This window comes from Perna viridis, chromosome 1 (assembly GCF_037379345.1).
Source record: "Perna viridis isolate PV_CMFRI_1.1 ecotype Kerala chromosome 1, ASM3737934v1, whole genome shotgun sequence".
In the NCBI taxonomy this organism is placed as follows: Eukaryota; Metazoa; Mollusca; class Bivalvia; order Mytilida; family Mytilidae; genus Perna; species Perna viridis.
The window spans coordinates 29,654,923-29,679,284 of record NC_142445.1 but is presented as its reverse complement, the minus strand read 5'-3'; the positions used below and the strand labels follow the sequence as shown (position 1 = coordinate 29,679,284).

General features: G+C 32.0%; 1 protein-coding gene across 1 annotated transcript; it reads left to right on the top strand.

The window, feature by feature from the left end:
- The first annotated feature begins 1,927 nt into the window (after positions 1 to 1,927).
- LOC148628260 (transmembrane protein 43-like) lies at positions 1,928 to 23,180 on the top strand. The gene is made up of 12 exons (XM_088585248.1): positions 1,928 to 2,018; positions 2,832 to 2,996; positions 3,352 to 3,486; positions 4,610 to 4,704; positions 6,182 to 6,231; positions 7,474 to 7,543; positions 13,213 to 13,283; positions 13,600 to 13,724; positions 14,538 to 14,609; positions 16,434 to 16,535; positions 18,465 to 18,582; positions 19,710 to 23,180. Exons 1-12 carry the CDS (start codon positions 2,004 to 2,006, stop codon positions 19,919 to 19,921), a joined length of 1,230 nt encoding a protein of 409 aa, XP_088441374.1. The 5' UTR covers positions 1,928 to 2,003; the 3' UTR covers positions 19,922 to 23,180.
- Positions 23,181 to 24,362: the final 1,182 nt, after the last annotated feature.

Here is a 24,362-nt window from a genome sequence, read left to right as displayed (position 1 = left end):
ATCGGGTATCCGATATTGGATAGATGCATGATATGTTGTTGAAATAAACATTGATAATTCATGCATGAAAAAGTTATATTTTAATCTAAATATATTACATATATATGTGGATATTATAGCAGGTAATTGGTGAAGATACATGTAGTTGTTCGCTAAGACAGTTGCATTAATGAAACGTGTAAATTAGACAATTGGGCAAACTGAGCACTATGTATCTGGTAAGATAAATAAATATGAATTATTACGCCATGCAAGTCTATGTTTTAGATTGACCTTTAAAATAAGTGATTTTTTGTTTGAACTTTTGTTAATTTTCATTAACGCATTTGTGATATGTCTGCATTGTTTTCACAACCATCCGAATCCATTGTATGTATATGACATACGGTACATGTAACAGAACGTCAAGCAAATGACCTAGAGACGTTGAACCAATATACATTTTTTTTTAAATTATGTGTGCTGATGACAGTTTTCTTCAGTGGGAGTATTGAAAGCACGTATAACGTACTTAGAATTAGTATTATTGATAAGTTAAATGTAAATACGAAAATATTGAAATATTCAATTTATTTTTTAAACGGCTTTTCAAAAGAAGGAACATGGTTTAGGTGAGTCCTTTAATCTTGGTTTCCGCTATATAGATGACGTATTATCTACGTTTACAGTATACAATTAGAACATTTTGTTTCACACTGAAAGATTAAATCAAGGGAACCAAGATTATAGCGGATATCAAAAGAATGTAACCCGGCCAGGGACAATGACCAGATATGGAAAACAGACAAACACAAACATAAAATAACTAAATAATACACGCAAAGGAACAAAAGTAAATGAGCAACTCGGACTCCACTAAAACTGTGAGCATGGACCAGGTGCAACGGTAGGGTAAGCTTCCTCTGCTTTTCTAGGAACACCCGCCGAGTTGCTCATAAAAAGTGAAATCCGGGGTTGACGAAAGAGGAAAGGAAAACAAAACCGTGTTCATGGTATAGATCGATGGATACATCTTAAGGATCCACGAGTTGATGATGACGACCATAAAACTTAGGTAGTGATGACTTCAATCTTGTAGTAACATTACCCTGTTCCAGAAGCCTATTTGTAAGAAGTCTACTGCGGTGCAAACAGTGTGCGTAGTTACGACAAGCTCTGGCATAACGTATGAGTTGTGATATGAAAACTCCATACGAAAGGGATATTGCCACAGATGCAAAAAATGAATAAATTATAGCGTGGAACATGTTTTAATTTTTCCGAGGTTCCCATTGCCTAGCAAGCATATATGTTACTAAAGATACATTTTACCAAGCCCCTGTGCCTCGAGTGCCTGGGATTCGAAGAGGGCGGACACGGCGAAATTAAGCCACTCACAAATGTAGATTGTTCATATTCCTTTTGGGGGCCTGGAATCTTTATTTTTCAGTCTAGCCACATAATTTTTCTTGACTTAATACTATTTACACCCCCTAACTTGAGATATCCTGGAGGGTATGTAAGTCTCGTCACGTGACTCAGTGATTTCATGAGAATGGGTCTTCATCTCCCATTCAAATGCATTGAGATTCATCATTAACATAGCATTGAGCTCAATGTTAAAAGCAAAATATTTTTTGTGAAAAAATACTGATAAAAAATGACCAATATCTGATTCTACTGGGTAAAAATGTTAAGTAAAGCATAAAATAGAAGATTTTGCATAGCGATACAGCGTTTTAATTTCTCGGAAGTAAACAATAAAGTGCAGACCGGTCTTCGGATTTCATTAGTTCTACATCTAAAATTCCGGAAGGAAAACTGAAACTAGAACGAGACTTACCAATCCTATTCTGGGGTTTAAAAAAAAATTAAAATAACAGCGGGAAAATGTAAAAATAGAAACAAGGGGAGATAATTTATTTTTATCCAATCAGATCGTGAAACTTGTACTTCCGTTTTCACTTTCACTTTGAGCTTGTGATTAATAAACTTGAGACGTAACAGGTGTACAATAAAGTGTTATGTATCGGAGAAATGTAAGTACATTTGAAGTGCTGATCTTCAGTAAGGCAATTCAATCCGATTAAAGAAAGTTACAAACATATGTTTTGAACATGCATGGCCATGGGTGACAGGACGGCCTTCTTCAGTTCTTGTGTAGTTATTGACAGGGACGTATATATAGTCCCTGTTCTTGAAAAATGAATGGCCAGTTAATTGACTTAGCAAAAGCATTAATTCTTTACCAGATCGGCTTGTTGATGGGTTGTAAACGATGGTTATAGGGGTCGATCCTTGTTGATGGTGGTATATTTTTGTGAGTGGTATATAATGTAGGCCTAATGCCTTTTGGGATTCAGTGTCCGGAGCTTTTTTTCTGATTTTGCAGTGGGTGGCCAAATCAGAAAACCACTCCAGACACTGAATCCCAAATGGGATTAATATATTATGATCTCCCATTGTATGTACTTTCTGAACAGGACAGTTTAAACAGATGGTTTGTTGGATTTTACTATAAATGAGCAATACTCTTATCCTGCTGCTATTGCTTAGCAGTTTTCAGAAGCAAATCTTAAGCATTTTCATACAAGGTAGACATGAATTTATGTATATTAAGCAGAACTCTACAATCTATTTGTTTCTTTGAAAAGGATTTTTTTCCTTCTTTCATGAAAATATGAACATTTTGAAAACATGACACATTTTAGCCCAATTCTTTCAAAAACCCAATTTCAATACTGTCTGTATGAAACTTGAAAGGGTATAAGTTCTCGATCAAGAATATTTACATGCCGATCCAGTAATCTGATTTAATAATCAATAGTAATATACTGTATTTTTATAACCAGTATCCAGATGCCCCTGGTCCTGGTGGAGTAATGGGAGACAGCCATACAAGGGTGTCATATAGAAGAAATCCTAATTTCTGTGAGAGAATAGGAAACAGCCTGATTGGTATATTGGTCGGAATTGTCTTATTGTTTGTTGCGTGTGGTCTTTTGTTCTGGAATGAGGTAAGAACACGACTATTATTACTGTTTTTTTTGTTTTTTTTTTTATTAAAATAGCAACCTATTTTCTTTTGTACATTAATTTATTTATACTTAGGTTAATTAATTCAAAACTGTAAACTTACATATTTTCTTTATTTTCATGAACAAGAAAAAAAGACCTTTTTCCAAACTTTGTATAGTTATTAAGTATCATAAATTACAGATTAATTTTGAATTTCAGTTTCACTGTTTGATTTGAATATTTTAGACAAGTGGCCATGTTAAGTTGTTTTTACCAAAAAAAAAAATTGCAATGTGGCTGGCAGGGTATCATGTATTACCTCATGAGATGCCCTATTTTTCCTTAATTTTGTAGGGAAGAGCTGTACAAACAGCCAAATCTATAGAGGAAGGGATGTCTGCTGTGGTTCCACTGGAGAATATCAATGTTCCTTTTGACGATAACAATGGAAAATTGGTACACCTAATAGGTCCTTTAAGTACTGATAAAGTAAGTATGAATATACAGTAAAACCTACCTAAACCATACTCTGGATAATCCCAAAACTTGTCGAAACCAAACAATGAATAATCTCAAAACCCATATATGGAGGTATTCCTGTGGTAAGGGACATTACTCTTGAAATCAGTGATATGCTTGCATCAAATTCAATTTCTGAAAAGCCTATCAAGCTCTCATACAAAACAGATTGAAATCAATCCAAGTTACTTTGATGCTTAGATGAGAATGATGTAAAATACTAAACACAAACGTGCCAGTGATTTGTATGAGCTATGTCCCTTACCCTTGTTGTACCTCCTTAAACCAGACACTTTAATATTCCCTTTATTTTTGAATGTATATAGAATCTTGGTAAACTGGACACCTGTCTAAAAAGTCCTAAAGGGGTTTTGTTTTGACAGATTTAACTGTAATTATATGCTGCCAAAAGGTGTGCAGCAATAGTAGAGTTTGGAGAAATAAGTTTGTTTGCATGAAATATGAACTTTTTACAAATTATACTATCTAAAATGTTCTTTCCTTACTTCACTAAGTCTGTAATTGTATTTCTCCCATTCTTAGCTGGTGAGTTTTTATCCACTGGACAGTGATTATTAAATTTCTGCAAGAGTTTTACTGCCATTATACATTTTCAAAGGTTTCTACAGATTTCACAGAAGAATCAGATGCTCCTTGAGCTTATTCTTGATGTATGAATTATTTCTCCACACTCTGTGGTAAAAATAAGATTTTAACATGCTCACTAAAGCTTGCATGTCGAAAATTTTAATGTGCCCATTTTGAGTGAGACATAATTTACTTGTAAACCACTCATTACTGAAGGAGAATCTATATTGGCACTACTCCCTAACGTGAAATTTCAGATCTGCCCCTACATATGCATATCCGTATGTAAAGAAACTTCGCAGCAATGAACACAGATAACTAAGATTTTAACAAAAGTACATTTGATTAAGAATTTTTTTGTGAGGGTAATCTATGTTTTAGATAGTCAATGATTTTAAAGTTAATATGGTTTTAACAGTATTATTTTAGACATATAAATCCTTAGTTATTATTCAATTATAACTCATAAATGAGTTGTTATTTTTTATATTTGTCTTCATTTCAGAGCTTAAATGATCCTACATACAATGTAAGAATAAATGCTGTGAAGTTGAGGAGAACAGTTGAAATGTACCAATGGGTTGAACATGAATCAAAGAGGTATGTCAATGATTTGCCTACATTTTTACAGGGGTGAGATACACTTTAGGTGACAGTTAAGGAGGTAGACCTAGGGTAAGGGACACAACTCTTAAAAATCATTGGAATTTTTGTATTCTGCATTTTACATCAATATCATGTAAGCATCAAAGTAACTTAGATTAATTTCATTCTGTGTCAAATAAAAGCTTTAATGCCTTTGGAAATAAATGTTCACAAAAAAAATGTACATGTACCTTAGGCTTATGTAGTTTAATTTTTTTGGTTTTCAATCCCCCCTTTTCCCTTATAGGGTGCCAAATTACCATATTTTATTGTATATTTCAAAGAAAAACCAAGTCATATCTTCTTTCCTGGCTTTTACATATAACTCCTACCCTCATCAGCATGTTTTTGCAGCAATGAAAAAAAATATAAAAAATCCATCCTTTCTCATAGATTACATTGAAAATGACCTCAGAACAAACTATAGATGAGGCTACATGTTAAATTAATAATGTACATGTACCTTCTCATCACATTTTCAACCTTCTTTTTCTACTTTTCCACTCAGGCAAACCAGGGGCGGGTCCGAGTAAGGGTTGTAATGGGTGTACGTCCCCTTTGAAAAGAAAAAAAAAAGAAAAAAACTATTGTAATCTGCTGAACATTGTATTGAATATGACAATTTATCATATTCATTCATTAAACATGTCATAATCTGGTTTCCATTTATACTGATTTATACCGATTCTCATATTTATGCCTCCCTTTCCTTAAATCCTGGACCTGCTGCTGCAAATTTATACAGTGTATTGTCAATTCAGAAATTTTCTTCCATGATATGGTGTTACATTAATTACTAAATACTGTGAAAGTTCTATTTCATGGTGTACCAAATTTCGTGGTTTTCCTTGGTAGGCCAAAACCACGAAACTTGGTTCTCAATTAAAAAGGAGAATCTTATTGATGTATATACAGAAAACCTTTAAACTACAAAGTCAAGCCATGAAAATTAGTATCCACGAATTAAAGTACTTTCACAGTATTCTATTATGATGTCATAACTTGTATTTTGGTTCCCTTTACTACTCTTAGTAACTACTAATAATTTTACACCGTCAAATTTTTGTTAAATATACTGTTCAAACTACAATTCAAACTTTTAGCAAATAAAATTAATGAATTACTTGAAATCTATCACAAAAACAGTCCATGTAATATAACAATTACCACCTCTGTTTTACTTAATGGTTACTCTGTTTTCCAAAAGTTAAGTCACCCTGGAGCAAACTCTACAATCCTCTGGAACACAGTAAGGTCACATGTCAACAAGAGTACACATGGTAATTTTATAGGATGGAATAGTTTTTGAAGTGGAAATGACAAGCCATAAACCAATTAATTTTCATTTAAGAATGTCATAATTGTTCTTGATCATTCAGTATAATGTGTTAAATACAAATGTATAAAGCTTCCTTAAAATGATATTTTACAGGGAGTATAATGAAGGAGGACAGACGAGAACAGAGACAACATACTCCTATAGTAAGTACCAGTAATAGATTAGGTATTTATTACAGTAAAATTATTGTCTAATAAAAAACAACTCTGTTTCCTTTGCCAGAGGAATATTTTCTAAAGCTTCTTACAGGTTTACCACACTATAGGCCCACACTTAGTCAATCCGATGAAAATCAGCTTTTATGATACGTTACACTGCCTTGCACTCCCCAAGTTAGGGAGTGTATGGCAGTGTAGCATATCATAATAGCTTATTTTAACCAGATTGGCACTTAATAGTAAATTAAGACCTATAACCCCTTCCTGACTTACTAAGTGTCATTTTAGTTCCTTTCAGGCTCAGCTATTTTTTGGATGTGAAAAAAATTTATGAGGCATGAGCACTATGCACTACTCATCCAGGATGCTGTTTACTATGCACCTTGCTTATTGTATAAAGAGATGGGGTTAAATACTTAGTAATGCAAAGGTGTGAAAGATTTACCTCTGGGCAGGAGGTTAGAGAGCAGAGCTTATAAACTAGTATAGTACAGTGATATGTAGAAAATCAAGAAGTGATTATAAAAGTTATAAGGATGAATAAAAGACCCATTGCACATTCACAATTTACCTTGAATTTACTGTAATCTGTTTTATGGTTCAGTATGAGGCAAATACCTGGTAAGGATTTTAGAATTCATGAAAGCAAAAAATATTTCTGAACATGAACCATGTACTTGGTTTATATAAGCCATCAGCCATTCAGGCATCACTATAATTGAACAACCATTTGATTTCCAAAGGGTGTGGTAGATGTACTAATACTCATATTTTTCATTCCAAAATCTTTAAAAAAAAAAATCAATTAAAATTCAATAAAAAATCAATTGAAATTCTTTTCAACAATTATTGGCTTCCATTAAAAATTCACCAAAAAAAACCCACTTAGCACTAATTGACCTCCACAAAAATGGAAAACCTTTCCCAGATAAATTCAAATGTGCAATTTGTCTGTAGTGTTTATCAAATAGCACTTTTAAATTTTATTACATTCTTACACCAATAATATAGTAGATAATGTGGCAATGAGAGGTGATCAGGAATGTGTCTGTGGGATAATAATCTCCAAACCAGGAATCTATGTAAACCAGACATCTTCTGATGTCCATTCATTTTAGTTTCAATACATTTTGAACCTGTGTATGCCTAAAACCTGCCTTGAAATAACAAATTCTTCAATCAATGAATGGTTGTTTCACTATAATTTTCGACAATTTAATTTTTTAGGTTTAGAGTGGAGATCAGATTTAGTTAGAAGTCTGTCTTTTGATAACTCTGTCAATCATAACAACCCAACGTAAGTACTGTACTATATGTTAATAAATATGTAATTTCATATTGGCCCTATTATAGGTTTGTAGTCTGTCATATTGGTCGAGACGGTCTGTCGAGGCCAATATGATCGACTGAAACCTATAACAGGGCCAATATGAAATTATATATTTATTGACAATTTTATTAACCAACTCAACTAGATGATTTGTAGAACAATTGTTTTCATGTTTTAGCAAGAACATGTAGGTTAATTTGCATTAATCAGTCTTAAGTATCCTTTTGTATAAAATTGAAGATTTTTGTGTCGTTCTGCTGCTTTTAGTCCTGGTATTCAAAGTTCCTGAAATAACACAATTCTGAAAGCACATTTTAGATATACAAATGTGCAATTGAAGATATATTATGCTCTTTTGTTTGAGACATTACAATAGGCTTGCCAGGTGTAATAAATTATTGGTTTGCATGTCATAATTATGTTGGATTCCTTTTTTTTTCTTTTTTTTTTGGTTTTCTATGTGCACATCCTTTTATTCTAGTTTGTCTTCTTTATGTTACATAATGAATGCTTTCATATTTGGTCTGACTGAAGTTCCTTAGAGCTTGTGATTGTATTTGAATGACATGCCAAATCAAAATAAAGTTTTCTTACCTTATTCTAAGTTTCTTATTTGTTTGGTAAATTATATACATGTTAAGATACATATGCATGAATAATCCAGCAGGATAATGAAGTGAGAATATCTAATTCGGAATGGAGGTTTCAAACAACCGGAAGTTCTGATGCCGTATTGACCCTGGTTTGATCCATATTGGCCCCGTATAGATGCCCAGTTTGAATTCATATCAATTGGTCAATTTTTGACATATTTTAACGTATTTTGGGTAGTTGGTTAATAATATAGTATTATTAAATAGGTATTTTCATACTAACCCTGTATAAAGTCCAAGTTATAGTTGTATTGGATTAAGGTTAACTGTGTTGGAAAATCATGAAAAAATCATGCAAAATCTGAAAAATGTGATACACCACAAAAAAGGTTACAAAATTTTACGTTTGTAATTAAGTTGTTTTATGGGTCTATACTGAGGAATGTGTAATTATTCATTCAAATCTGCATGCTCTTAGGAGATAATCAACATTGAAAATCCAGTAGATTCTATTGTATTTGAGCGTCATTTACAGAGTTATCTCCCTTTATTTTGAAATCTACACTGCATTCTATATAATTTTTATCTCCTAAGAACACAGACTGTATGAAAAATTGAATGTTAATTTTTGTTGACTATGGTAATTCAAACAAAATATCAAAAATAAAAATATGGAGGTTTTTTACCCAAGAATCACATTTTGCATGTTTCTTAGCTGGAGTGCTACTTAAATACTGTAAAGATAATCATCTTTCAACTGTTGTTTTTCTTAGAAAAAAATACTTGTATTTATTCAGAATTTACTGGTCTTAATATGAATTTCAGGGGTCTTTATGCATGTAGGATCCTACAACACTCCATTCTACTTTCTGTTCAGGTGAATTTTCAGAATCAGGTATTTTTTCCTTTAAATAATGCTTTCAGAATCATGAAAGATGAAATCTGATTGGCTGATCAGAAAAGATTATCAGAACCGAAAGTAGAATAGAGTATTGTTGGATCCTATACATGCAGTGACTGAATGGAACAGGTATCAGTCTTGTATTTCATTTTTCTGAGCGGGTGTACATCAAAACATTGAGGCTAAAAAATATAGTGTGCTTTCTTTTTGCCTTTTCCTGTTTTTGTTTCTTGACAAATGACTACCATTTTTCATCAAAAGTACAGAGTAAATATCAAGCTATGACACAAAAAACTTGTTTTTAAGGAAAAACAGTATTTTCATGAAAACTAATGCTTCAGAAAAGGGATCTATTTTACGAACTCAAAATAAAAGTGAATATAGAAAAGTCTATTTTTAGTTCGACCTGTCCTTGTGTACCAAAGTTTGTGCCTTTTTTTTCTAAAATAGACCTAAAAATTGTTTTTGACATTTCCTTAATCGAAAAACATTGTCAAAAGTTAGATTTAAACTCCTTGTCTATTTTTTTTAAAATCATGAAAATTCAAGGTATACTGTAGAAGCCTATGAGGCAAAGAATACAAGACTGAAACCTGATAACTGCAATTTCATTTGAAAGTGAGATTTTTTGTAAGTGAGTTTCAAATATCCTAGAAGCTTTCAAATAACAATATATCATGATTGATTTTGATTGATTTATTCCATTTCGTCCATGGGTGGACATAGGGCGACTACAGTTTCTCTCCATTCGCTTCGGTTTTGGGCGATGGTGTTACAATTCTTCCACGTTAGTCCTACTCTCTTCAGTTCAGAGTTCAAACCCCTCCTCCAGGTGTTCTTTGGTCTTCCTCTTTTTCTTTGCCCTTGGGGATTCCAATCTAAAGCTTGCTTTGTAGTGTTTTTATTGTTCTTCCTTAAAGTATGACCAATCCATTTCCATTTTCAGGTTCGAATGGTGTTTTCTATTGGTTGTTGTTTTGTTCTTTGCCAGAGTTTCTTGTTTGTTATTTTTTCTGGCCATCTGATATTCAGTATATTTCTTAGGCACAATATATCATATTTTACACTAAATGGGGCAACTTTAAATGAAATAAAATAATGCAATGCCTCATTTTTTTACTTACATGGCATATTTTTACTAAATTTGGAAATTAGCAATGTTTTTATAGATTAAAAGATGACCAATGGATTGCAATTGTTATTATTAAAAGTTTTTTCTCAAGACAACTATATAAGAAATAAATAGGGTGACTTAAATTGCTAAATTATAAATAGTTTTGATTTTTTGACATTTTTAATACTTGGAGTAGAGACTTGAAAATGTCCGAATTGCACTTGTTATACACGACATATAAAAACTGAAATGTTTTTTGCATTTTCACTTTTATTCTACTGTAACTGCTCAAGAAGTGCTGTACTACAGCCATTTGATTGATTGAAAGTGAAAACTGACCACTAAAACATTTTTTATCTCATAAATGACCATTTTTAATGGTACTTCCACTCAAATTCTAATGCAGCTTATTAAAAATTGGTAGTAATGACATATAAAAAATGAATTTTCTTCAATAGTGTGTGAAGTAAGTAGAACCTTTGATGAGTTCTGTGTATGTTATTTGCTGTTCTTGCAAAATACCTATCTGTGTCTGTGAGACATTTCTCCTTTTGTAACTACCAAATACATTTATACATGGCCAGGTTACCAAATTTGACTGTAAATCAGCATTTTTGGGAAGTAAGATGTCTTTTTCATTAAAATAATGATAAATATGAAACATTTTGACTCTATTTTACCTTTGAGTAAACAAGAACTTCAGCTTTGTGCAATTGGCTGTAGCAGTAAGCAAATTTTAGATTATCAAGAGGCTGCCTTGTGTTAAAGCTAAAAAAAGGGGGTCCAAACTTGACTTTTTGTGAATATGGGCAATAAAATTGAGATTTTGAAACAATTTGGTATTCATAGAATAGTTAAGGCATTTGTCTTATCAATACAGACTACCTTCCATGTTTAAACAGGTAACTAAATTTTCATCAAAACTTGTCTTTTTTTGCAAAAATTGAGGTATTTGACTTAATACTGTTAAAGGGTACCTATATGAAAATTGGAATAAAAATTCACAGGAAAACAGGAGGACAGAGACATTTTGTCTTTAAGTTGAAAATTGAACACAATAAAAGAAAAACAACAACATTTAAAGATATCTAAAAATTTTTATTAGTAACAGGTATCAGTCTTGTATTACATATTCCTGAGTGGGTGTACGTCAAAACATTGAGGCTTAAAATATAGTGCACTTTCTTTTTGCCTTTTCCTGTTTTTGTTTCTTGACAAATGACTACCATTTTTCATCAAAATCACAGAGTAACTATCAAGCTATGACACAAAAAACTTGTTTTGAAGGAAAAACAGTATTTTCATGAAAAATAATACTTCAGAAAAGGGGTCTATTTTATGAACTCAAAATGAAAGTTATAGTAGAAAAAGTCTATTTTTATTTCGACCTGTCCTGGTGTACCAAAGTTTGTGCCTTTTTTTTCTAAAATAGACCTAAAAATTGTTTTTGACATTTCCTTAATCGAAAAACATTGTCAAAAGTTAGATTTAAACTCCTTGTCTATTTTTTTTAAAAAATCATGCAAATTCAAGGTATAATATAGAAGCCTACGGGGCAAAGAATACAAGACTCGGAGACCAACAATTGACAGGTCTAACTCAGAATTGCAAGAGTTGTCATTCTTAGCATGTTTTATTGTCAGAAAATACTTTTTTTGATGATTATTTAATTACTGTGATAAATTATATAATTTATCAAAACTGACAAGTAGCTACTGTTTATTGCTGAGTCATCATAATGACCTTGAATTATTTAATATTACTGTAAACTGTGAAATTTTCAGGGTGGTTTCATTTCACACTCTGTAACATGGAAGGTAAATTGTCCTGAATATTTTGCTTGAAAAAAATTGTAATAGGATTTTAGGAACAAATGCAAATAAAAAAATATGCAAAAATAAATTGATCACAGTCACCCCGAAGAAAAGACTGCACAAAAATTTTCCAAGTTTACAGTATGGCTTCATCAGTATCTTTTTCAACACTGTCTGATAAATACTTTATTTTTTTATTTGAAACTATACACAATTTAAAGTTATTCAGAATTAAAAAAAAAACACTTGACCTAGACAAAGTCTGTGGTGTGGTATTAAATACTTGTTTAAAGGGGAGATAACTGTCCTAATTTTCCATGGCATCCTCATTCCCCCATGCAGTTCCAGGTGTCAAAAGAATAGGCCCGCAGCAGCTCTAAGCTTGTTGTAAAAGGTGACTAAATAGTGCTCAAAACCCTGACTGGGGGCTAGGGCACTTTGCCCACAGAGCAACTAGGTTGTGTGCCCCAGGTGGTGGAATGGAGTACCCCTGGCTTGTTACATGCTGAGGTCGTCAGGCCATAATATGGAAAACCTGACCGCAAACCATAGTGATGCAACGTGCTGGGAAAGATGTCATGTTCCTCGCACGTTAAAGAACCCTTCTGTGGTATTCTCCTGGAGTAAGAACCACAGGGCTCGGCCACAGGAAGCTAAATTTCCTGACTCTACTCACCTCTCCCTATTTCCAGTGACAATCAAAATTTGTCAACCCCATTATCTTTGTGTCCCATCTCATTTTTCATTTCATCATCATTTCATGTTCATTTTATCATCCATTTCATGTTCATCGCCTGAATATGGCTGAAATATTGCTGCTTGGGCGTTAAACCCCAACAATTTATCAATCATTCTCATAGAGCACTGTATTATTGAGTAAATGAAAGGGCACAAGATGATGACTCATAGGGTAAACCTTCTATAACTTGATGAGATTACACAGAGTGTTAAGGTCGATCAGACAGTTATATTTACAAGGTTTATTTATATCAGAGCTTTTCCATAAAAAAGTGTCCTTGGGACAGAACACCCATAATATTTAGAGATACCACCAACACATTAAAATTAAGATGCAATACAATCGTCTTATGATAAAATTCAAATTTTATTCCCACTAACACATTAATAAATCAGTTGTGTTCTGCCCCCATAGACATTTTTTTCTGGAATAGCCATCATTTTTTAATTCACTTTTTTATACATTTTCATTTTAGATCAATGGCAGTACAGTCACAGTTATACACAGCTGATGCTGTACATGTTGGTGGATTTGATCTGTCAGAAGGTTGTAGACTCATCTCGAAACTTCAATTTTAAAACAAGTGTTTCAGCACCATTTTGACTTATAACCCATAATATAAATATTCATTATTTTTTTTACTAAACTTCAAAAACTATTTTAATTACTAAAGGTGGTGTTTTGTATTTTTTTTATTTTATATGTATAGTAGATTGAATACAAAAAGCTATTTCACCAGAGAAATATCAAAATTAATTTTGCTGGAAAAATTTCACTGCCTATCTATATGATAACTGAAAATTTTTGGTGATATACAAAGTTAATTACAGTTGTACAATGCAATGTTTTAAATTGTTTGTAGGTCTGATTTCCAGAATAACCAGTTTTAGGAAGATAAACCCTAATTCATTAACCCCTCCTTCAGACCCCTACATACAGTTACTAGATGGAGTGTACTACCACAGCTATAACCCTCGGAACCCTCAGGTACAATTTTTCATAGATCTGATAACAGCTATAACCCTCAGAATCCTCAGGTACAATATTTCATAGGTCTGATATACAGAACAACCAGCTTCGGGAATTAAAATTAACCCTAAATCATTTACCCCTTCTTCAGACCCTTGTATACAAGGAATCTATTACCACAGCTATAACCTTCAGTTTTTATGTTAGTAACATCCTATTTTACAAACTTTGAAATGTTTTACAAGAACTAGGATAGCAGCTTTTTTTCATAGAATGGCATTGTTGTTTTAGTACCGCAAACATAAAGTAAAAGCTCCTCTTTCTAATACCTGTAGGTGTCCTTGCTATGTGATTGTAGCATGATTTTTTTTTTAAATTTAACGAGGTAGACCTAGGGTAAGGGACACAACTCCTGCAAATCCTTGGAATGTTTTTATTCAGCATTTTACATCAATCTGATGTAAGCATCAAAGTAACTTGGATTGATTTTATTCTGATTTCAAGAATTTTGTCCCTTACCCTAGGTCTACTTCCTTAAAACCTTGTTTGATGTCTGGTATGTTATTGACTTATTCCGAATGATATACAATACATAACTCAAAATAACAAGTATAAAAAAGGAAATATTTATTAGGTAATTTTTCACTCAATGCACTTTTACGAATCTTTTTTTATTCTGATTAGTGGCCAACAGTCAGACTGTGAAAAAAGTCAACATTACTTATTTTGCTTCAAAAAAGCATAAATTTTTCAGAAATGATTATTTCAAAATTCAGTACATTAGTTGTTGTAAATTTCATAATAATATTTTTTTCTATTTAACAACTTCAGGTTGGAGATTTGAGAGTTACATTTGAGTTTGCTGGTTTGAGTGGAGAATCATTGTCAGGGACACCAGAAATTGTGAGTATGATTGTTTTTTATTCTGTAGCCAAAATTAATAATAAAGAGGTCATAGCATTAAAAGAGATTGATCACAGATTATAATATGTTTACAATATCACATTGTTTCTGTTGTAGATACTCTGTATAGTAAAATAAATATGGCTTCCAGGTCTATTAATGTTATTTTGTTTTCATGCATATCTCAAAAACTTTTATATGGCTGTAAATATAAAAATTAAATTTTCAGCTTGACTGCCTTGTGATTTGTAAAGGACATTGTGTGATAAGAACCATATTTTGCCCCCTATTTTAAGAAAAATTTAAGTTTGAAGTAAATGTCAAAATGCAATATGCACTGTTAAAAGGATGATTATACATGTATGTTTTAAATTTGGTTTTAAATATTCATCATTTTATTATTTTAGTTATTTTATGTTCTTCATTGTGTTCGTCTGTTTTCCATGTCTCTTTGTCTCTGGATTACATTCTTTTACATTCTGCTAGAATCTTGGTTCCCTTGATTACTCTTTTACCAATTTTCAGTTCTATGGAAGCCTTTAATCTGCCAAAAACCACAAAATTAGAAAGAATGCAAATTTTCAATGCTAATTTTGTTAATTTTAAAGGTCTCTCACAATTTGACCTCAGGATATCTTAACTGATTTGGACTTATTTCTAAGTGACATTTAGAAATCATAAAAAAAATACTGGGTCAAGTTGGGGGATGCACTTAAAAATCGCAAAAATGTTCCAAAAAGTGCCCTATTCGGCATATTTGATAGATCAGTCAAATTTGAGACATCTTATTTCCAATCATTGAAACATGAAATGTTGATCAACATGATCAATTTGGTTGAATATTCTCAGTTTTTCATTTAATATTCTAAACAAAAGAAAAATCTCTTCAGATACCATATCAAATTTCTAATTTCCAGTCATACAGAGGGCCAAATATAGGCCATATTGTACTTTGTCCTTTAGAGGTACATTTATGTAATGGTAATCTTTATCTAGAAAATCATTGTTTGTAAAACATTATTGAAAAGAATTAAAAAATGACAGTAATTGTAATGTATTTACAATATTTAAGCTTGAGAAATTGAAGGAATGAAAAAGAATTTGTTACAAATATTTGATATATATGTAAGTGGAGATAAAATGTTCAATAAATGTACTCAGGTCATACATCATCCATCACTTTCATGATGCTTTGATCAATATATTTTCACTTCTACTTTCATTTTCAAATGTCATATTTTCTGGGAGAATATTACCCTTTGAGGAATAAGATGCAAGATTGCTTTTACCAATTATCTAAATTTGCAGTTGAAACATATGATTTTAGGCTAGGTCTATGATGAACGGAGCTCAATGTTATATTAAATCAGTGCCTTTGTACTTGTGTAATTGTCTACTTCTGTGTCAACAAATTTTTTCACTTCCTTCAAAATCTTATTTGGCTATTTATATTCTACATATATAGGACGTGGCAGAATTGAAATATAAAGGTATAACTGTAATTATGTTCAATTGTTAATGTGTAAACATCAGTTATATGTTTAATACATGTAGCATACATTCTTACATGGTTTTCATTTTTATTTTAAATAGGCAGAAAATGTGGTTATCTCATAAATTTAAGTCTGAAATTTCATCTTAGCCTACAGTCCTCCTCTTTTTTATTTGAATATTTATATGTCCAACTTGACATACCAATATCAAAATAAAAAAAGGGGGGTTGCAGGGTCAGCGGAAATTCGGACTACATGTAAGTGTATATTTTGTGATCACTCTTTAAAATCATATTTCCGTTTTACATGTGAATTATTTTGATATTTATAGGTTAGTATTGTAGCCAGACAGATTGGGAATAGACTATTAAGTTATCAGACCTTGGCAGGAGATGTCTTAGAATTGTTATATGTAGGAAGACTTAGTGCAAAGGTAATAAAAATGAAAGTTTCAGCTTTTTTACTTCTGTGTCCAAAATTCATCCAGAGGGTGGCTTGTTGCCTGTTCAGTATTTTATTCTGCTAGAGTTGCCTAGATGTATTTTATAGATCTTTTTTTCATTCCTGTGTAATGTTTGTTTTTCTTAGGATTGCTCTATACTTTGACATTATTATACCCCTGGAAGCAATGGAATCACCTCATCTGTCTGTCTGTCTGTCCACATTTTTGTAAGTGCAACTCCTTCCTCCTTAACAGCCCAAGAGATTTTGATGAAAATTTAAACTTTCAACTGCAAGTAATTTTGATGAAACATTACTGGAACGTTTGGCATCATATGTAGGTGTACATGAAGAAAAAAGTTATTGTTGGGGGATCCAAAGGGAGATAATCCAAGTAAGGGTATTTCATGTTCATACAAATGTACCTTGCAGGATAACTCCTTCTAAACCACTCAAGGGAATTTGATGAAACTTAATAGGAAGGTTGGGCATCATATGTAGATGTGCACGGAGGAATGCAGTTTCTGCCTGGGGACTCCAAAGAGAGATAATCTGACTTAAGGGCTTTACGTGAAATAGCCTTGTGAGAGCTACTCCTCCTAAACCATTCAAGGGATTTTTATGAACTTTAATTTGAATGTTTGGCATCATATGTAGATGTGCATGAAGAAATATAGTCACTATCGTGGGACTTCAAAGAGATATAATCCTACTGAAAGGTTGTACATGATAAATGCTTGTAAGCATAACTCCTTCAAAAGCATTCCAGGGATTTTGATGAAACTATATAGGATTATAGGGCATCATATTTAGATGTGCATGATGAAAAGTTATTACTGTTTGAATTAATGGGTAGTGGTAATTTAACTGTAATTTTGAACTGGGGGGGGATAATTTCTTTGTTAGCTTGCTCACAGTATTTCTAGGTTTTAACTGGTTTTGTGAGTGTTCATTTTTGTACAAACTTCTGGGGAATTTTTCTACTTTTTCACAGTATATTATCAAAATAAAACTGTTCTGTAAAGTATGTACAATATCTAGTTTTAAAGTAGTTACATGTATAATTTACACGAATAGAAAGATTTATTTAGTAGTTCAAAGCCTAAAGAAAAAGCCCATGATTACAAATTTTACATCCATCTGGACCATGAAAACCCATTTGTTCACTGTATCATAGTTTTTCTTTTTTCTTTCATCTACCCCAGAAGTGATGTTTTACAAGCAACTCCACTAGTCTTCATCTTTGGAATACATTTTTTTGATTTCCGCTTGCATCTTTGTTCCCTCGATTATTCTTACACTGTTCTTGCTGCCATGAGTTATTTTTTTAATAGGAAAAAACAAAATTTTGACACCTTTCAGAGCCTTTCAGATAATGAAAACCATGATTACTAGAAACAAAGAAACTACTACTTCATTTTAACATAACTTCAAATACTTTAGAATCAATTAATTACACAAATTGATCATTAACTGGAAGGCTTGCACATTTCAAAATTGGTTTGATTGTATATTTGTCAACATAATGAGCAAAATTGGACATAACATTTACCGGTAATGTAAAAGTAAATACTGAGAAAGTACTTTTATTCATGGATACCAATTTTCGTGGATTAGGGACGAGACACAAGTTTGTGGATTCATGAATTTGTAGTTTCGAGATTTACAGTATACACATCAACATGATCAATGGAAATCTCCTTTTCGTTGGTTACCAAAGTTCATGGGTTTGCTTACCCATGAAAACAACGAAAATTGGTACCACGACCAATAGTACTATTACTGTAACCCCTGCATTTCTTAGTGTTAAAAAAAAAAGATTTTGCAGGTACTATTTTTTCACCATTGATTAAGAAATATGTTTACAGTGCCTTATTGATTGCTATAGTAGTGTAATTTTTAAATCATCTTTATATTTCAGGAAATATTTGGTAAAGAACAGCAGACCAATACATTTATAACATGGGGCGTGAGATTTGGAGGATGGTTGTTAATGTTTGTGGGATTTGGTTGTCTGACCAGTATTATTACAACTTTAAGTAAGTATGAGAAAACAGACTTCTGTTTAGGTAAAGTGCAGGGACCCATCCCTGCAACTATTTTATTGATCGTTGACCAATTATTAACAGGCAGATCAATAAACCCATGATTGGTGACTGGTCTGGTTGCGGTTTTGTATAGGTAATTGTAAAAAATGGATTGTCGATTTGTTTAAATTTTAAAATTTTTATTAGAAGGAATCTAATATCATGCTATTTGTAAATAATCCTTGAATTTATGTTATGTAATTCTTAAAAAAAAAACAATTTTTTTTTAAAAATAATTAGATTTATGTTTACAAATACTTCATTTAGTTTTTTTTTTTTCAAATGGGGAAATGTAACATATATTCCATGAAATATATGAACCTATCAGAGGTCACATGGAGTAAAACAGAAGTGATCACTAGTTTTAAGGATTAGTGTGACAAGCTGATGACTGATCTGAAACTGATGTATGATCATATAGATTGAAATTATAGTGGAAGGTGTTTCTAGAATAGCACTCTTACTCTAACGGTGCACCTGGTCCATGCTCCCAGTTTTTAGTGGAATTCAAGTTGCTCATTTACTTTTGTTTCTATATACTTGTTATGTTGGTTATTTCATGTTTTTGTTGTGTGTGTCTGTCTGTTTTTATCACTAGTCTTTATCCTTGGATTACATTCATATGATTTCCGCAAGAATCTTGGTTCCCTTGATTACTCATGCACTAATTGGTTCAGGTGCTGGACTTTTATTTGTGACAGTTTCATTATTTGTTATTTTATCAAGTTTTTTTATGGAGTCAGAGTTGCTCATTTACTTTGGTTCTTTAATTTGTAGGTGTTATTTCATGTTCTGTGTATGTCTATTTTCCTTGTCTGGTATATGTCAATGGTATATATTCTTTTGATTTCTGCTAGAATCTTGATTTCCTTGAAAACTCTTATTGATGTTAAGTACTGGTAATAGCTAGATATTTTGTTTTACTTCCTGGATTAGTCTTTCAATTCTGGTGCAGGCAAAAAAACCTAGTATTTTGGAAGAAATGTTATGCAAAGTGGAGGGTATGTAGTGAAAGGGGTGTCTGTCTGTCAATCTGTAGTCTTTACTTATTTCTTATGTATTCTTTTTTTTCTTTTCAGTTGACTGGTTACCTATAGTTAGGGAACTAGTAGCAGCAGGAGTTGGAATCATGAATTTAGCTCTATCTATCAGCTTGTCATTAACAGTGATTGCCATTGGCTGGATTACATATAGGCCATTGTTGGGAATAGCAATACTGGCTATGGCAGCTACGCCATTTATTATGACTAAATTTAGAGCCAGTAGAATGGACAGTAGGAGATATGTATAGGTAGCTGTATATTGTTGGGTTTTCAAATCAAACTTTTTGTTTCACACTTTGTAAGAACTTGTTTTGTATTTTTTGCTACGCATGTGTGTTTTGTTTTGTAATATATAGTTTGACAATGTTAGCAATGAGAAAACTGTGCATACATTGAATTTCAACATATGACTTGCCTTTTTGGACAAAAAATTACCAGTAAAGGAGCAACTAAATATGGTGGGCTAGAAAAAAATTTGTGTCCTTGATTTTTCTTTCAATATAATTTATGATTTGAGTTTTATGATTTTCTCTAGTATGTCTTGGATTACTTTTTTCAGCAAATCCTACTTTTTTCTACTATTTACATCCTGCCTTCTTATTTCACTGAATTGTTCATCCTGTATTTTTTTAACCAAACATCATCGTCCTGCCTTTTTATTTCAAATTTTATCATAGCCCACTATAAAAATCATATGATTGCTCCCTAAATATAATATCAATTTTTGAAGTAAGAAACTTTTTTGCTGTGTAGTGTTCTATGCTTTATCAGTCTTTACAATTTACTTTAAACCATCATTTATGCAATTAATTTCATGCTTAAATCTGCATCATTTAGTGACCGATATTCTAAGCAAGAAAAAGCACTTTTTCACATACAAAAAGGTACATGCATGTACAATTTGGAAGGGTATAAAGTTTTTTAATGACTTGAAAGAAGAGATTCCTCTGTCTGATATTTCCACCACATAAGATACTTAAGTACAATTTAAGTACATTGTAATTTTTTTTAAAAATCATGCAGAAGTAAAAATTTGAGGCATCCATGTATTTTAAAGGCTTTAATCCGTGATGGTCTCCTGTATTAACATATGGTCTCTAGCATTCTACAGAAATTTAGAATATTTTTTATAGTATGTTTCAAAATTGTGTTTTTGGACAGGTTTGTCTGCCCTTTGATATGTTTGCATTTAAATGAGATAACTAGTTATTTCACTAGAAGACTTGGCGAGTTTGGTCTTTATTTCTTAGTTCTGATGGTACAAACAGTAGAGTAATGCTGTCAAATTAGTGTTTTTTTCTCTTTCTATGTTTCACCCAATCTCTGATTCTTATAGGTACTGGTCTGTGTGTTAAATAATGTTACCAATGTCTGTAGCATGTCTAGTATTTAGCATCTTATGCGAACAGTGTAATGTATCTGTAGATGTAAATGATCTTTGTAGATATGACTATACGATTACTGATTACTGTGGTATCTATGTGTTTTGTAATCATTCCTGATTTCCCCTGTAATGTAGCTGTAGATGTAAATGATCTCTATAGATATGACTATCCGATTACTGATTACTGTGGTAATTTATGTGTTTTGTAATCATTCCTGATTTCCCCTGTAATGTTTCTGTATATATGCAGTTATTTTTTTTGTGTGATGTATATATATTTGTGACTTCATTTTATTGTTTTGTAGAAATATTTTTGATTCCACTTGTTTGTCTGTCTGTCTGTCCACATAGCATGAAAATCTTACTCTTCCTGACCCTGATTGATTTTAAGGAAACTTTTTATGAAATATTTGTTTTACAGTATCATATTCAGATGTGAATTGTGTAATAATTAGGGGATTACTGTGTTGTTTTTAAAGATTTTGAGGTGTCAATCTGTGATTTGACTTTCACAAATTTGGTTCTCTGGCAAGACTTTAACAGGGCCAGTAGGCAGTAATTTTGGGCCCTAAAATCAAGATCAATTACAAATCTTTCAGTGCAAACAGTTTAACTTATTATAATTCAACAGTTGAATTAATACATCTATGGAAATTCAACTGTTGAATTAATACATCTGTGGAAAGGAAAATCTCTGCCCTTGTGTATAAAAGCTGGGGCCATCAGTGGTGTAATTGATACCCGGAAATTATGATATTTTTCAATGAAATTTGCGGTTCTAACAAATGTTGCAATGGAACTATTTTAAGACACAAGATGTAATTCTAATTCATATGTATTACATGGCAGAGTAAGAATGGAAATTATGCTGATCTTGTTTGTGAACCTGTATTTCAGCTTCGGACTACTTAAGAAAGAATGCAATACCACGGGTGTACAGTTCTTGAACCGATCCATGCTGATGGATCAATAACCGATGATTGCTGACCGATCTGATCAAACTTTTAATATGAAAAATGACAGATGATCTATTAAATATAAAACAAATGTAAAATAAAAGTATAAATTGATTTTTAAATCTATTGCATTATGTAAATATGTGTAAAATTGACAAAGACAACACCGGAAACTGTAAAATATATTGACCACTCTGTGGTCATGTAATGCGATCACCTGTTTAATGGATGGGTTTGACTGATCAATGATTGATGACCAATCGCAATTTTCGTTGCACGGATGAGTTCAGGTACTGTAGCTGTTTTCGAAAAGTATTTTATTTTGTTAGTGAGTTAGGCTTTTTAACAACATGCTTGCAAGGTTCTATAGTCTTTATACAACCCCAAAAAAATTGAGGTCATATGATGCTATGGTGCTGTTGTCAGTGTTGTTGTAGTTGTTGTCTGTGTCGCCATCATCATCCGTAGGATGTCTTTTTGTGATAACTTAAATATTGGTCTACTTTTATAAAATTTTATAATATGGTTTCAAACTACAAAAAGAAGGTTGGTGTTAATTTCTGGGGTTATGCCCAAAACTGTTTTAGAATTAATGCCCAAAATTGGGCCAAAAAGAAGCATTTTTATAGAATTTAATTTCATCACTAACTCCAATTAAAGCATGGAATGTCTATGATATTGCATCACAATATTCTATACCACAATGATCAGACTGGTTTTGATTTTAGTGGTTGATACTTGAACATTTAAGAAATAAGTGGCCAAAAAAGGGGGGCCAGCAACAAATTATGGATTCAAATCTACAAATTCATTATTCACAGTTTGAACGCTTGTGGATTAATTTTCAGTTGTATTTTTGGTCAATAATAGCCCTTAATGTCCCATCTCACTAGTTATAAAATTCTATTTAGAACAGCTCTGATGTGATGCAATTCCAATTCTTATGTATTTTAGGATATTTTTTCCATTATTTACTTGCTTTCAAGACCCCATCTGACAAAACAAACGTAATGTAAGTAATAATAGCTCTGTTTTTTGTCCTTTATTATATAATATTATGTATTAGAATTTGTTTTTTATAAAATGTTTTGTTTATTGTGTATTGTTTCCATGACCGTCCATGTTCTTAATTTTCCTAATCACTTTGTAATAAATAAATTAAATAATTGTTTTATGTCTTATTTAATTTATTCTCTTGTATTTTAAACAATTATTTAAAAAAAGATATCCTTGTAACTTTCAAACAGGTACAGTCACTCAAAGACTTATGTTTCAGATATACAGTGAAAACTGACACAAGACCAAAAACCCTTTTGTACTTTGAAATTGATTCAGTTTAAAGAGGTGTTCAGTTTACCAAGTTCAAAATACAATATTTAAATTAGTAAAGGGACTTTAAGGAGGTAGACCTAGGGTAAGGGACATAAACTCTTGAAATCAGTTATATGTTTGTATTATATTCAATACCACCAAAGCCTTTCAAGCTTTCCTTTGAAACAGAATGAAATCAGTCCTAGTTAATTTGATGCTTACATGAGATTGTCGTAAAATGGTGAATACAAACGTTCCAATGATTTGTAAGAGTTGTGTCCTTTACCCTAGGTCTACCTCCTTAAAAGGTGTTTGGTATAGACAGGTTTTCAGATTATTCAAAGATTAGTTTAGACGGGTTTCACTGTATAAAAAAATGCACTTAGAAAATCATTAGTTTTTGTGCCTTAATCGCTATAGAAATGTAACATGTTTAATTTGAGTTCCTAATTTTTGTAACGCAAGTTAATATATGTCTCCATTTCCTATGGCGGGATGCTGATTTATTCTATAGCCAGTAATATAATTAACATCATGGAATACCATTGATATGTCTTTAATTGATTGACAATCACCTGGTGAACCTCATTAGGTGGTTAACAGTTTTAATGTCCTTGTTGACTGTCCAGCTAACTACCCAAGACATTAATTACATCAGGTAATTGTCATTCCTGAAAGGGGATACTGACTCTATTCCCTGAAGTCTACTAACATGCTGACTGTAAGTAGCTGACAAAATTATTTGGCTCATTTTAATTCCTTGAAATTTTTTTCAGTGTTTTACTTTGATAAAAGAAGCAAAATATATAAATTTCAAGATATCTTAATCATATGTTTCATGGGAACATTCAACAAAACTTTTGATCACTAAGATGCTTTGAGTTTGATATCAGAATGTGATAAAATAAAGGATTTTGTTGATTTTTACAGAGTTATTTCCCTTAGGTGATTTGTATCGCAAACGTTGTGAGATATATTTTTAGTGAGAACATCATTTTTTACATTGTGAGATCGAAGTATGCACTAAAATGGAACCAT

What these genes read in the sequence shown, in the direction of transcription:
- LOC148628260 (XM_088585248.1), top strand. An exon ending in GTCAATCATAACAACCCAAC is followed by an intron (nt 7,544 to 13,212) that starts GTAAGTACTGTA and finishes TTTTCATTTTAG; the next exon opens with ATCAATGGCAGTACAGTCAC. An exon ending in TAGGAAGACTTAGTGCAAAG is followed by an intron (nt 16,536 to 18,464) that starts GTAATAAAAATG and finishes TTTATATTTCAG; the next exon opens with GAAATATTTGGTAAAGAACA.